General features: G+C 46.8%; 1 protein-coding gene across 1 annotated transcript in view; it reads left to right on the top strand.

Annotated features, from left to right (window-relative positions):
- Window positions 1-3,583: 3,583 nt before the first annotated feature.
- The window catches only part of HECTD4 (HECT domain E3 ubiquitin protein ligase 4), a 121,132-nt gene continuing 108,839 nt past the window's right edge, over window positions 3,584-15,876 (top strand). Inside the window, exon 1 of the mRNA XM_056859134.1 lies at window positions 3,584-3,754. Coding sequence (XP_056715112.1) covers window positions 3,584-3,754 — 171 coding nt within the window. The remainder of the gene's footprint in view (window positions 3,755-15,876) is intronic.

Below are 15,876 nucleotides of genomic sequence, written 5' to 3'. Positions count from 1 at the left end.
AACTCAACCCCAGCGCCCCTTACCCTCTCCAACAACACAGTTGAAAGGCCCCACCTCTAGCACCCCCCTAATGCCCCCTTGCCTCTTAGTGCCCCCCCTAGGTAATCCCACCGCCCCCCAGGGGTGGTACTGCCCACTTTGGGAACCGCTGTCCTAGAACTTGGAGGCCCCTTGCCTGACAGGTCATGTGACATTGTCCATGAGATGATAAAGGTGGCCATGCCAGAAATATCCAGTATGGTATTCTTAACAGGGACTTCAGGGTTTTTTAAATTGTTATCCCTCACTCCAAATAAAGTTTTGTTGGGTATCTCTAGAATATAACATTTTTCTGCATTAGTGCTGTCAAATTCGCAGTTCAGATTATTTTCTTCTACTCTCTGTAGGCTTTTAAATGCTTTGAAATGGACTCTAAGCAACAAAGTATGAGAAAACATAAGGAAAAAACACAGGTGTGCTGTCATATACCACTGTGCAGTTCTATTTTCCTTTAAAAACACACAGTGACCAACCTCCTCTGAATATGTCAGACCGGACACATGGGAAAATGTAACACTGTAACATAAGAACACAAAGTAACGTGGTGTGTGTAAAGTGCTGTGATTGCGTGTCAGATCAGGCGTATCTCTCAAGTGCCATCAAATTGTAGCCATCTTATGGCGACCCCAGCATGAGGCTTTCAAGGCAAGTGAGAAGCAGAGGTGGTTTGCCTGGAGAAAATGGCCTAGAGAAAATGGCCCATCAGAAGCCTTGCTGGTAGGGTTGCCAACTTTCAGGTGGTGGCTGGAGATCTCCCACTATTACAACTGATCTCCAGCCAATAGAGATCAGTCACTTGGAGAAAATGGCCGCTTTGGCAATTGGACTCTATGGCATTGAAGCCCCTCCCCTCTCCAAAGCCCGCCCTCCTCAGGTTCCACCCCCAAAATGTCCAGGTATTTCCCAACCCGGAGCTGGCAACCCTACTTGCTGGATAAAATCCCAGCCTGCCTCCTCCCACTTTCTAAAAACCCTTGGTGGGCACTAAGAAAGGGTGGGCTCCAGGGTGCCCATGGGCACCACATTGGGGATCCCTGGCATAATAACATCTGTCACCTACAAAACATTGCAATTAGGAGACAGCCGTTTGCTGGGTCAACTATGGCCAACAGCCATTGCCTCCAGGTAGGAGAGTTTTGGACCTTTATTTCTACCTGCATGTTGTTAGCGTGGTGTTAAAAATTCAACACTGTGGGTAGAGGTGGGCGGGCAGACTGACAAACGTGCTTGAGGCCTAGATGCCTACAAGGAGGCCTCGTTTTAACTGGAGAAAAGACTGCAAATTTAAACACCTCAGCAATTTCCTAGTGTTATTAATGGCAGATTCCTAGCAGACGCTTGCCTCCTCAGGGGGTGGACTCCAAGCCCCTTGCTGTGCAGTCTACCCACCCCCCCCACACACACATACACACATCCAGCTTTTAAAGACTGAAACTCTGCTATGTGTGAGACTACGAAATTGTGGGTCCAGTCCCTGCAAAGCAACAGCAAGAGACTGAGCAGCAAGGATTCCAAGAAGGCCCAAATGGGAGAAGAAGATGGGGCCTCTTGAGGGAGACAGAGCACAGTAGGGTTTCCAGGTCCCCTCTGGCCACCAGTGTGTGTGTGTGTGTGGGGGGGTAGGGTTGCCAGATCCAGGCTGGGAAACTCCTGGAGATTTGGAGATGGAGCCTGGGGAGGACAGGGACCTCAGTGGGGTACAATGCCACAGAGTCCACCCTACAAAGCATCCATTTTCTCCAGGGGAACTGATCTCTGTAGTCTGAAGATGAGGTGTAATTCCAGGGGATCGCCAGGTCCCACCTGGAGGCTGGCATCCATAGAGCACAGTGGGTGGGTGGGAGACCCTGGAGGAGTGGGAGACGATATTGTCTAATGGTAACAATAAAGGTGCCCTGACCTGGATGACCCAGGCTAGCCCGATCTCGTCAGATCGCAGAAGCTAAGCAGGGTCAGCCCTGGTTAGTGTTTGGATGGGAGACCACCAAGGAAGACCAGGGTTGCTGTGCAGAGGAAGGCACTGGCAAACCACCTCTGTTAGTCTCTTGCCATGTAAACCCCCCCCAAAAAAGGGGGTCGCCATAAGTCGGCTGCGACTTGACGGCACTTTACACACACAAAATAAAGGTACATTTGGGGGGAAAGATGTGGGGGTGGGGAGGATGGGGGGGGGGCTTTCAAGAAGCATCATTTGTGTTGGGGGAGTTAGGGATAATACTGAAGGGAGGTCCTGAACTCTGAGGAGATTGAGGGTGTGTGCGAACCAGGGAGGGGGACTGTGAAGAGGGAATGGGAAAGCAGGGGAGTCTGGAGGGGGAGGACATTTTCTGTGAGAGTGATGAGGGACAGGACAGGGGCCCCCTTCCCACACAGTCTGCTTTCTCTTGTGAGTTCCTCAGGGTCAAGGACCTGTCCTTTCCCTAAAGAAAACGCCAAAGTCACTGATGGAATAATCACAATAGCCATAATAGGTCAGAGATCCTGGAGGGTTTTTTTTTCTGGGGGGGGAATCTTCTGGGCTTGGAGTAGGGGGTCACTGGGGGTGTCGGGGGGGAGGTAGTTGTGAATTTCCTGCATTGTGCAGGGGGTTGGACTAGATGACCCTGGTGACCCCTTCCAACTCTATGATTCAATAATAATAATAATAATAATAATAATAATAATAATAATAATAATAGTTGGGAGTTTGCTGTGGCATGCCTTGTTTTAAATGTTTTATTGATATATTTATGGTGGAAGATATGTTGATTTTATTGTTGTTACCCTTAGCCGGGGAGGGCAGGCTAGAAATTGAAAGTAGTAGTAGTAATAACAACAACAACAATAATAATGCAAGGACAAGCCCTGAGGGGAACCCCTCCCCCCCCAGCGACTTCGCTCAGAGCCGCGCTCTGAAGAGAAAACCCTCCAAAGAGCTGCTGAGGGGCGTGGCCACGGTCGCCAGGGGGCGGGGCCGTCGTCCGCGGCGGCCAGTGGGAGGGCGTCGTGGCGTCGCCGTCCCCGCCCCGCGCGTGTCTGTCAGTCACTCGGCGTCCCTCAGTCGCGGTCTTTCTCTCTCCCTCGGTCAGGCAGCGGAGAAGGTTCGGTGCGCGCTCCCGAGAGAGAGAGAGGCACCTACGTACGCGGATTCGAGCCGCGCGCCCCCACGCGGTGCATGTCGGGCCCGCCTCCTCAGGCAACCTCTTCGCCGCCCCCCCCCCAACATGGCGTCGCGCTGTCACCTGTGTGTGAGGGGGAGAGAAAAGGAGGCGGGCAGGGCATGAGGGGAAGAGGGTCCCGCCGCTGCCCCCCTCGTCTGACTCGGTGAATCCCCCCCCTGCTGTTTTTTAATCTGTGGGGCAGGAGGAGGAGAAGGCGGCGCTGGTCCCCCCCCCCCGGGTTGGCTCCTCCCCGCCATGGTGGGGGGGTGAAGGGACCCGCCTCGTCGCCCGCCTCCCCTCAGCATCCCTCCTTCTCCTCAGCCGCCGGGCGGCAGGTGCTGTCAACGCCGCCGCCTCAGGCTCGCTTCCCGGGGGCTGCCGCCGCCGCCGCCGCCCTCCTTCCCATGGGGTCCCCGGCGGGCGCGTCCAGCTCGGCCGCCGCCGACTCGGCGCAGTGGCTGTCGGTGAAGGAGGAGACCATCTTCCTCCACGACGGGTTGATCCGGGTCACGGACCTGGCCGAGCTGCCCAGCGAGATCATCGGCGTGGCCGAGCCGGGAGATACCGAGCTGGAGGTGAGGGGGAGGGGGGGATTATGGCCACCACCATCATCACCATCACCATCATCGTCACCCCCCTGCGAGTTATATGATAACATGGGGATGGGGAAGAGGAGTCGCAAAGGGGATGATGGGTGTGTGTGTGTGTGGGGGGGCGCCCGTCAGAATTAGATGATGGATGGCGAGGGGGGGGGGCTTTAAGAGGCTGAGGGGCACCCAGAGATGGAATAGGGTCATTTGATAGGAAAGATGGGATGCCAAGATTGGGTGAGGGGGGTCTTCAAGGGGCTATGGGGCACCCAGAGATGGGATAGGGTCATTTGATAGTTAAGATGGGATGCCATTATTGGGTGGGGGTCTTCAAGGGGCTGAGGGGTGCCCAGAGATGGAATAGGGTCATTTGATAGGAAAGATGGGATGCCAAGATTGGGTGGGGGGGTCTTCAAGGAGCTATGGGGCACCCAGAGATGGCATAGGGTCATTTGATAGGAAAGATGGGATGCCAAGATTGGGTGGGGGGTCTTCAAGGGGCTACGGGGCACCCAGAGATGGGATAGGGTCATTTGATAGAAAAGATGGGATGCCAAGATTGGGTGAGGGGGGTCTTCAAGGGGCTGAGGGGTGCCCAGAGATGGAATAGGGTCATTTGATAGGAAAGATGGGATGCCAAGATTGGGTGGGGGGTCTTCAAGGGGCTATGGGGCGCCCAGAGATGGGATAGGGTCATTTGATAGGAAAGATGGGATGCCAAGATTGGGTGTGGGGGGGGGTCTTCAAGGAGCTATGGGGCACCCAGAGATGGCATAGGGTCATTTGATAGAAAAGATGGGATGCCATTATTGGGTGGGGGGTCTTCAAGGGGCTGAGGGGTGCCCAGAGATGGGATAGGGTCACTTGATAGGAAAGATGGGATGCCAAGATTGGGTGGGGGGTCTTCAAGGGGCTATGGGGCACCCAGAGATGGGATAGGGTCATTTGATAGGAAAGATGGGATGCCAAGATTGGGTGGGGGGGTCTTCAAGGAGCTATGGGGCTCCCAGAGATGGCATAGGGTCATTTGATAGAAAAGATGGGATGCCATTATTGGGTGGGGGGTCTTCAAGGGGCTGAGGGGTGCCCAGAGATGGGATAGGGTCACTTGATAGGAAAGATGGAATGCCAAGATTGGGTGGGGGTCTTCAAGGGGCTATGGGGCACCCAGAGATGGGATAGGGTCATTTGATAGGAAAGATGGGATGCCAAGATTGGGTGGGGGGAAGGTCTTCAAGGGGCTGAGGGGGTGCCCAGAGATGGGATAGGGTCATTTGATAGCAAAGAAGGGATGCCAAGATTGGGGAGTGAGAAGCGAGGGTGGGGGGGAAGGTTGTTCACAATGTAAGAGATTGGGAAAGGTGGAGTGCTAAAACTAAGGGTGATGAAGGATGATGGGTAGCTGCAAATGAAGGCACTTGATTGTAGGAGGATAAAATAAGAAGCTCCTACCGGAGGGATGAAAAGAGGATATATCAAGTTGCAAGGAGGGGATTTGGTGGAGGGAGTCGAGGATGGGATGATGTGTCGGTTGGAAAGGGGGGGTCATGGAACAGGGGATGACAATAAGCCTATGGCAGACAGGAGTAGAAATGAAGACTGAAGACGGTGGGGATGAAAGAAAGGACGAGGGGTCCGGGAGAGGTTTGTGCGGAGGGGATGAGAGCAGAGGCTGAAAGCAGAGACAGGCAGTGAGCAGAGATGGGGATGGTTGGAAGACTGGGGGACGCTTGGGATAAAAAGTGTGGGGATCAAAAGCGGGTAAGGTGGCAGGTCCTTGAGGAAGGACTGGAAGCAGAGGAGGCCAAGTGGCGGCCGATGTCAAGTGTTAGGGGATCATGGAGACCAAATGGAAGATGGGGAACTGGGATTTGTCAAGTGGAGAATCCATACGAGGTGACCGTTGATTTGGTGGTTGTGAGAGAACGGCCTGATATTTTTCTCAGGGATGTGGGTGTCCATCAGAATCATAATATTGTGGGGTGGGGGGTGGCAGACATGAATTGTGACTGAGGCACGAACACGCACCCTAGCAGGTGTGTCAATACCTAATTTTTTTGAAATGATGGTGCAAAGGTGATTCAGCACTGGGGTGGGGGTAGGGCGGTAGGAAGAGAAACCTTTTGAAGCCTCCCTGGTTTTTAAACGAGGAAGGGTAAAAACGCTGCCTGTCCTTTGCTTCCAGAAAGGGGCTTTGTGAAACGCTAATTATAACTTTATTATCTTAATTATATCGGATTATTATTATTGTTTGTTTGGTAATTTATAGCTCTTTGTTTTTACAGCTGAAATGTGCCAGGGGTTCAAGAGTGGGTTTATGTGCTGGGGTATGTAGGCTGTTGTTATCATGATTACAGTAAGGCCAAAAGGAGCAGCTGTGATTTCCCCCTCCTCTGTCTCTCATTCTCCTCCTGTAAATGGAAGCAGTAGTGGATGGATAACTGTATGCCTGAGGTGTTCGCATATTGTTTGAAATATGTACTTCTGCTGTTCGTAATTTCTGCTTGCATCTCTTCCATAGTCTGCATCTTCCCCCCATGCGCCTCCCTCTCACTCCGCCCCCCCCCAGCGTGGCTTGCAGTGACACAGGTTCTTTGTCAGAAACCGGGTGGCGTGAGCCGAATGGGGATGGTTCAGCAAGAGCTGCATTGAATATGTTCAATCACCTGTGTTCATTTAGTTGGTAGGGATGGGTTGTGTCCTTGCCAAAAGACCCAAGTGTAGTAGCTATCAATCCAGAGGATGTGGTGGCTGTATTCTGGTAATACAGAGGTCAGTTGCTTGTTTGGGAAAACTCCCATTAGTGAAATGTGACGAAAAAGGGAATGACTGTTTCCTAACAGGTTTTTTGCTACCCAGCTTGTTGGGGGTAAAGTGTGGATGACTGGGGAAGGCAATAGCAAACCACCCTGTAAACAAAGTCTGCCTGGTAAACATTGTGATGTGATGTCACCCCATGGGTCAGTAATGACCTGGAGCTTGCACTTGGGACTACTTTTACCTTTTACCTTGGTTGGGTTGTTTGTTTGTTTTTGCTATAGGGAATGGTCTAAGTATTGTTTTGATAAATAAATAATAATGCGGGTTGGTAGTTTTAAAAATATATTTTGCTGAGCAATGCAGGGGCTGTCTTTTGTGGAGAGTGACTTATTTGCTGTGTCTGGGGGAGTGAAGAATGCAAATGATTCATTGGTCTTGTGGTCCAGGGTCCATTTTTGTATCAGTAAAGCTTGTGTAAAAAGATGGATATGAATCTCTTAGTTCTGCAAGCTATGTGGCACAGTAGTTACATTCTTGGTAGCCATTGTCCAGGCAAATTCATGGCAGTGCTCAGCATGTGCTGGCCGAGGAGCATGACCTATTTCTAAACAGGCCCTTAAATTGTTCCCTACAGGATAGAAATGGATGTGCAGGACCTTTTAAAAAGGGAAACGGCAACTGATATTTTGTTCTTTTTTTATAGCCTAACTTCTTTAAAGAGAGGAAGTGCTGTTTATTTATGCTATTATTTAGTAAATGAGAGTGTCAAGCAGAACATTTTTGGCACTTTATTTCCTGTGCAGAATAGTGCCAAGAGGTGGTGATCCTCACCAACATCCTTCTGGTTCATATAGCAGCTAGGGTCCAGTTGAATGCTGTCCAGCACCAATGGAGCACCAACCCATGCCCTTCTGGGTCGTATAGCTGATAAACGGTTGACTTAGGCAGACTTCTGTCATCAACAGATGCCTCAATATGCTTGCCAAGTTTTCCTTGCTTAAAAATATTCTATTTATTTATTCCCTTTGAAATTTTTATTAAAAAGTAATAAAAAGACACATTTTTACTTATTTATCTTCAAATAAACAACCCTAACTTTGGTGCTAGTTTCCACCCTGGCCCAACCAGGGCCAGCCCTAATGCCAGGTTTATACCTGCCCCCTCAGTTAAGACCTTATCAGTCTACTCTAACCAGGTCTGTTTACTTAAGCTAAAGCCCTTGAATACCATACGAAGCAATAAAAAAAGGACTCTTTCATGGCCATTTAAAGACAGCCCCAAAATATTCCTGCTTGGCCCCGAAGCAACCAGCCAATCCTATACTGTATATAACCTAATACAAATACATATCCAGATAAATCGATGAATTCAGTCCAGATGTCATGGTATTTCATATTTGTTTTGTGTTTATTAAAGACAGCTCTTTCTTTGTCTGCAAGGTCTAACATTGTATCAGTCCATATTGCAATATGTGGTGTAACTATTGCTTTCTACTTTTGAAGAATTACTCATTTTGCTGTGTTACCAGGGCTCACGAGCTGGAGAACATTTCATTCTTAAACTGTATAGTTAATATCTCTAATTGTTCACAGGTTAACTGGAGCAGTAATATTCAGGTTTATTAGGAATATATTCAGTGCAAAATATGTTAAATGTCTACCTGATTTTGTGTTTGATTTGTGATCCTAAGGTGTTGGGTCTGCAAATAGTTATTGTGGTAAGTGCAATTGCTGTTACCAAGACAGTGTAAAAGGCAGCAACATGGACAACACAGGCAAACAAGCGGTCTTTCATTGAACCTTTTGTCTTTATTTTGAGTTTTATAAGTTCAGCTGTGACCTTTTGGCTCAGCCCTGTGTACTATATTATTGTCCTCCCAATTCTGCAGTTTCTTATGGCTGTAGGATCTCCATTTTGCACATTAGTCTTTCCTTCCTGTAAGTCTTCACCGTTGATTGGTAGGTATGATCCTTTGAATTGTTAGGTGTTTGTTGAAGCCAGCCCATGTGTATGGCTATTAAGATGCATTTATTTTTATTTTTATTTTCCAAATGCACGCAAGGGTCCACATTGGGGCATTGGAGATCTCTAGTAATATTGAAAGAGCTATTTGATTCCCATCAGTAATTTAAAAAACATTTTATATGTGGTTTTTTTATTCAACCAGCAACATCAGATGGGAATGACTGATTACAGTTTATAATTTAAAAATTACTAGCCATATTCAGAAATCTGGAATCATTTGGTAATGGTTGTTTGCAGTTCGAGAAATGTAATTAGGAACACTCAGCACTCAGTTGGTTGGGACAGGAGCACTTTGTTGCTGGTGATGGGGCACCAAACTAACATAGTTAAAGCTTGCCATATAATCAGTCAGTGCTTCTTATCAATAAGCTGTGTGAAAAACAGCGCTGTGTTCACTGAGGCTCTGAATTCTTAGGCGGAGGCAGTTAATCATCAACACTTAGCAGCAAACTGTTTATTTATCCAAAGAGCTACTTTGGGCTCAAGAAACTCAAGTTTGGCGCCCTCATGGGCATTTGAAATTAGTTCCACAATTCTTTAGCTCATGCACTCTATAAAACTAAAAAATCCTTCACTACTAAACAAGGAACTCATCAGATGTCTCATAAGCAGAGTGTAACAGAATTACACTCTTCTACAACCACTGAAGACAATGGGTTTAGAAAGGCATAACTTTCCTTAGGGTTACTGTCCTTAAGTTTTCACTTCTTAGGGTCCCAATGCCAAACACTATGGTGTGCATAGGAAGAAACAGCTCAGGTTTAAGGGGAAATTAGGTCTGTTTTCTTTTGTTTTATGTGGGTGTTTGTGGTATGTGCTGTGCATGAGGTCTGATCACTGTGTGAGGTTTTAGATAAATTTACAAAAACGTTTGGGTCCAACATCTAAATAGAAATATATGATGAGTGGTCCAGAGGAAATCTGTAGAGATGGAACTTTTTCCCTTTCTGGTAGTGCTACAGTTGAGGACCTAGTCTTGCAGAAAGCTGTTGCTTCTAGATGAGCATATGACAAATTATGGCAGGCATTTGAGATGGTGTCTGATAAGGAGATGTGTAAAACAATTATTAATAAATGATTATTTGGCCCTATTTGTGTGGTGGGTATTTTGATCTCTGTGAACTGTCAGGTTTAAAAAACTGCCTTAAGTTGGTGCCACTTCTACATGGAACACTGTGCTTTTCATATTTGATGGGGTTCATAGAATCATAGAGTTGGAAGGGTCCTCCAGGGTCATCTAGTGCAACCCCCTGCACAGTGCAGGAAATTCACAACTGCCCCCCACACCCTAGTGACCCCTACTTCATGCCCAGAAGAACCCTCCCTAAAAGGGTCAGTTGACCCTTGCTAACTCTGTTAAGAGTTTAGTAGTTATTCTGGACCTAGCACTGTTGCTGGAGAAACGGTTTAATTCAGCAGCAAAAAATTCTTTCTATCATCTTAATTTAGCCTTGACTTTGCCAGTTTGGTCATGTGGATCCATGCCACAGTGATCTCAATACTAGACTGTTGTAACATTCTCCATGGGTGTGCCCTTGAAGTCAACTTGGAACAGAATGCTGCAGCTTGGTTACTATTGGGAGTCAGGCAGAGTATGCATATCACACCCTTTCTGTAGTCACTACACTGGCACCTATCAGTTACTGGGCTCGATTCAAAGTACTGGTAATCACATGCAAAGCCTGTCATGACCTTCGATCTACATATCTGCATCGCCATCTCTCATGCTAAGGCTGACAGCTGCCCATACACATGCATTCTCTGCTGTGGCTCTCACCTTCTGGAATGGCCTTTAAAAATAGTAAACACCAGCACGTCAACCCCCCACAGTTGTCAAGAGTGGGGGGAAGAGATGGGGAGGCCAGTAATGTTGGGTTCTCTTGCGGCTGTCCTCAGTTCTGTTCATGGGTTTCCTGGCATCATATCTAGTCTGGCCCTGAAGTTCTACATTGATTGCTGCTGAGGACCTAACCTCATATTTCACGGTTCCTGATTCCACCCTGGCACCTGACTCTAAACACGCATTGGGAGTTCTGTGTTTGGAGCTTCCAGTACTTTTTGAAACTTAATTCTCAGGTGATGAGGGCCTGATTTGGAGCATGGTATGTAGGGACTTGTGGGGAGCTGTCTTAAGTTTCCCCCCTCCACCATTTTTTCAACTTTGAACAGCTCAGGGAGCCACTGTTTTCTATATGGGGTAAATTGTATATTGATGGGCTGTATGAGAACTTAGTTCCTTGCTAGCATAATGCTAATTTTATTATTTATAAATGCATTGTATCTACATATCTGTACTCCATTAATTCCAACTTTTACCATCCTCCCTGAGTAAAATTGTTTCACTACCTTTGTTCTCTTGAAATGCATAGCTGCAAGAACAGCACCAGTCAGAGTCCACCATGCTTCTTTTTACCACCACAACTGGACAGTTTATATGATGCTGCATTTGTTTACGTTTTGCTAAATTCAGTTATCTCTATCACTATATGTGCAAAAAGTCTTTCTTTTTAAAAAAATGTGTAAAACCTTGAGAATTCTCATCCTTTTTCCAGTAAATGGATTTCTCAGGTACCTTTTTAGAATAATTTTCATGCCATAGTTGCTGGGTTAGGCCTGCAAAGAACCTCCGTAAATGAAGAAACACAGTCGACATCAAAGGCCAACAATTCTGAGCATGGAACAGCTATTTAACATGGGGTTGTGTTCATAGACTATTAAAGTGAACCTTCTTCTTGATCACTTTAACTTGATCCCAGGTGTCCTCTTTGTTGATACAACTTGAGTTGCAATATCCCATAACCTGTTGCACCACAAAGCTATAGGATTATAGAGCTGCCTCCCACCCAGTGTGAGGCCAGTCCCCATGTCTTCCTATCTGTATTGACTTGCCAAGGCTATTAATGCCTCTAAAGATCTGTGTATCTTGGGTGCAGTGTAGTTGTAAACATTCCTGGTCTTTGTTGTTTGTTCCCTTCTTTTCTCTCAGGTATGAATTCTTCCCCTGTTTCCTTCCCCCCTGCTACTCTTTACCACAATATAATGTTCTGTCTGTACTGGTTCTCACAAGGATTGCTCTTGTAACCAGAGTTTAAAATCATGGTTTGGGCAAACTAGAGAAGCATGGTAGTGGGGTTATCATGAAGGAGGGGGAAGAGAGGGAGTGTGTACAGCCTTGATTTCTTAATCGCTGTTGTTCAGTAAGTGATATGTTGGACCAGATGAAGATCTGCCATTAGTTTTGTAAAATAATTTCTTATTTTCTAGGTATTGGCTTGCAAAAGAGAAAGTGTCTGCTCTGTCCCTCAAAAGTGTATGATGCTAGCAATTTTTAATCAAAGCTGACATGTGCATAAAGCATTAAGCAGAGCCTAAAACATATCCATTGTGTGTGTTAAGTGCCGTCAAGTCGCTTCCGACTCATGGTGACCCTATGAATGAAAGTCCTCCAAAATGTCCTATCTTTGACAGCCTTGCTCAGATCTTGCAAATTGAAGGCTGTGGCTTCCTTTATTGAGTCAATCCATCTCTTGTTGGGTCTTCCTCTTTTCCTGCTGCCCTCAACTTTTCCTAGCATGACTGTCTTTTCCAGTGACTCTTGTCGTCTCATGACATGACCAAAATACGATAGCCTCAGTTTAGTCATTTTAGCTTCTAGGGTCAGTTCAGGCTTGATTTGATCTATAACCCACTGAATTGTTTTTTTGGCAGTCCACGGAATCTGTAACACTCTCCTCCAACATATCCATTACCTCTTATTTATTCTGTAAGAAAGGGGTAGATATTGGTGTATGATACTCTTGGATTCTCTTCTAATGTGTTCAGACACAGTCAGCTGTGGTGCTTGAAGGCTTGCTCCTATTACAGTATTACTCTAGTTGTCAAGTGGGCCATACCCACCTTTGACTTGCTGTCCCAGGGTCTTCGGGTCCATGGTGCTCCGAGTAACCTAACCACAGATATTCTAGTGTTGTCCACCATGTTTACTATGAATAATAGGATTAGTTCTTCGTGAGACAGGTTTGGCAGACTTGATTGTAACTTGCCTCTTGAGGAACAGGTCTTGGTTTCATTGCTGCTTCTACGTGGATGAGTCTTTGCTTTGACCCTTTTTGTATCTTCCAGTCTCACTGGTCTGTTTATTGGATATTTTATCAGTCCTACACAAAACTCTGCAGGTGCTCCAGTTTACTCACATGGCACCCTTATGCAAGAAAGCAATGCCCTGTTCATTTCAGTCTTGGGGATACCTCTGTGCATGCAATGCTGCTCCTAATGTTATAGTGGACAAAGAAGTGATTGTTCACGCAGAAGATTTGTATATGCACTGGAGCTACCATAAGCTCAAGAATCCCTGTGGCCACTACATTTTTGGTGGCCTTAAAAATAAGTAAGTACCTATATTTCATATAGACTGCTCTGACCCTTGTGATTGTATGCTCCATTACCAGAGATGAAAAACTGTGAGGAACAGAACAAGTACCCTGTGTACACATGCAGAGCTGTAAGAAGGCCAAGTCTTTAAAGTGGCCTAATTGTTAATTAATTTGAACAATCAGAACTAGTAGGTTATATTTACCTGGAGAGATCGGCATCCTGAAAGCAAGCCCTAGGTAGAGTGTCCTCTGTTCAGAAGTTAGTTTTATTGGCTTAAACATTTATAGCCTCTCTTGTGGCTCAAAGTAGTTTAGAATTCCAGTATTAAAACTATGTGTTTTTGAGTGAGGGGTCCAAAAGAAAAGTATAATCTGTTGCTGTGCTGAGAGTATGCATTTCTTTTTAATAATGCTTTATACATTTTTATGCTGGTAGTTGTTCCCTGTGCCTCGTAGACTTCTTTCAGATAGGGCTTCTGACAGCTCCGTGCTCAAACAAGATGGTTTTCCCCGCAAACAAAATGGAATTCTCCGTGCACTCCTCCCCCCCCCCCGTTTTGCACACGAGCTCCGGCCAGAGATTTACAATTGTATGGGGACCCACCCGTGTAAATCTTCGATCTGATATCGGGTCCCGAACACAGAGCCGAGGGCTCGGCCATCTCCTCCACTGATTGCTCATGATTGTTTCTGTTTCAGTTTTACTTACATTGTCTCTTTGTTCCTGTAACCCTATTGTATCAGCCCTATAAATGTATCCACTCTCCCCCTGTCATGTATTCCAACCTTGTTTGCCTCCTTACTGAAATCATTGACTTTTGGAATAAATCTTTGAATCGCTGCTCTGCCTGGATTCGAGTTCTATTGCCTGAAACGCCGTGCATTTGCTGACGCCTGACAACTTCCAACCATTCAAACATTCTATTTACAACTGGCACCAGGAGAAAGAGGGCAGCCAATCAGTTGGCAAGCTGCTAATCCCTCAGTGGTGTGCAAGTGCTATAAGCTATCCCTGTGGTAATCAGGCGGCGAGTAGTAGGAGACACCGGCACAAGGTGGGGCCTTAGGAAAACAGTGCAAAGGAGGGAAGCTGGGAGCCCTGATCCTTTCAGTGGGTAATTCCTACAAAGGCCAAGTGGCAGCAGTGGGTGTACTGAAAGAGGGAGAGAAAAGCTGTCAGACTCAGGTGTCCATCCCTCGCATCCCATAAACAGACACGCTCAGGCAGGTGATCCTAAGCAATGCTAATTTATTAGGAGCAAAAAGACATTAAAAGAAGTTGACTGCCTCTCACGCAGGAGAGGTTGCTAATGGGGTCTATGCTGGTAGGTTACAGTATAAAAGCATTCTAGGCAAGAAAGTAAAACAAAGTGAAACCACAGTGCAGTAACTACGAGTGAACGGTTGGGAAAGCCTCTGACTGTTGGGAAAGGCAGGAGAGTGGCACGTTGCCAGGCAGAGACTTGGACAGCCACTGGTACCCAGGCACCTCAGAGGGTGGCAGAACAGGGCCTACATGTCAGTGGGGCTGTTCTGCTACAACCCCTCCCCAAGAAAATGCCTGCAGCTTAAAGCCCACTAATCCTTCTTAGGTAAAAAGGCCTTACAGCACCTGCCCAAAGCTTGTAAAGATAATGCCCCCTTACCTCCAGGGGGAGCCTGTTCCATAAGATGGGAGATATAGAGAAGGAACAGGCCCTAGGAGGTGTCAGTCCATGCATGGTGAACTGGCAGAGACACAGCATGGAGCCCCTCTGGGGACGCATGGGGGAGGCACTCAGGCAGCCTCTCTTTGCCACTGGGCAGGAGGCGGAGCAGGACTACCTGGCCATAACAGGCCCACCAGTCAGGGAAGTGTAGAGTCCTCTATTTCTGCATAGACTATTAACAGCCTGTTCTTTAAAAAAAAAAATCTGTTTTATTTTAAACCTGTAAAAAATGGTATTTCCTGGGAAAGATGCTATTGGCAAGAGCAGTTTCTTTTATCTGAAGGGGAAACTGTGCAGTTGCAGGAGGGTACTTTGGCGAAGTGCTAGACTGTTATTCGTTTCATTTGTTGATGACTGCAAGTGGCCAGTTCCTGACAAAAAGTAGCATAACAAAAGAGAATCGCCTACCTTTTAGACAGAGGGGAGGGGATAGTCAGAGGTGTTGCAAAAATAAGGAGTTTTTTAAAAGTTTCTTTAAAAGCATCATTTCTGTGGAGCACAGCTTCACTCATCCTCCTCAAAATAAAAACATTAAAACAGTGGGTGGAGAATCCTGAGGGTCATGTGAGAGCATGGGGGGCACTTCACTGCACATGAGGTGTGAAAGAGAAACCACTGCCGAAAATGGAAAGAAAACAGATTACTCTGGGCTGTCTGGAATCTCTGTTGCGAGGGCAATGCCACACAAAATGGCATCAGCAACCACACTACATGGGAAATCACTCTGGTGTGGAAGCTGTCCTGGTGTTGTTTCCAGAAAGCCTTCAGTCCCCAGCAGGAGGTTAGTAACTGTATCTAGCAGATGCCAGCTGGACGAACTAAAAAGTGGTAACCAGAAGGCCTATAAGATTCCGTTGCAGTTGCTCATGCTACTAACCAGGATGACTGCATTCTCTGGATATTCCCCTTAGTGATTCACCTTGGCTGTCATGCATGATATTGAGGGAGGAAGTGATGCTTTTTTTGGCTGGCCTCATTCACATCCCTTTCTTTGGGTGCAGCATGTCAACCCAATCATTACTTCATTAAATTCTAATTTATAGGTGCCCAATGGCTGCTCATCCCATGCAGATAGATCCAGCCACGTGCAGGAATGCTCCAGGGCAAATAAGGGAATGTTTAATTTCAGATCACGCTAAGGGGAGATTCAAATGGGAACTAAACCGAAGATGCAAATGACCTGATTGTTGAGAAAGGCTTAAGGCCAGTTGCTCCTTAACCAAGGAGTTCAAAAATGGCA

This window comes from Euleptes europaea, chromosome 13 (genome assembly GCF_029931775.1).
Source record: "Euleptes europaea isolate rEulEur1 chromosome 13, rEulEur1.hap1, whole genome shotgun sequence".
In the NCBI taxonomy this organism is placed as follows: Eukaryota; Metazoa; Chordata; class Lepidosauria; order Squamata; family Sphaerodactylidae; genus Euleptes; species Euleptes europaea.
The sequence above is the reverse complement of the archived record's forward strand: the minus strand, read 5'-3'. Positions and strand labels throughout refer to the sequence as shown.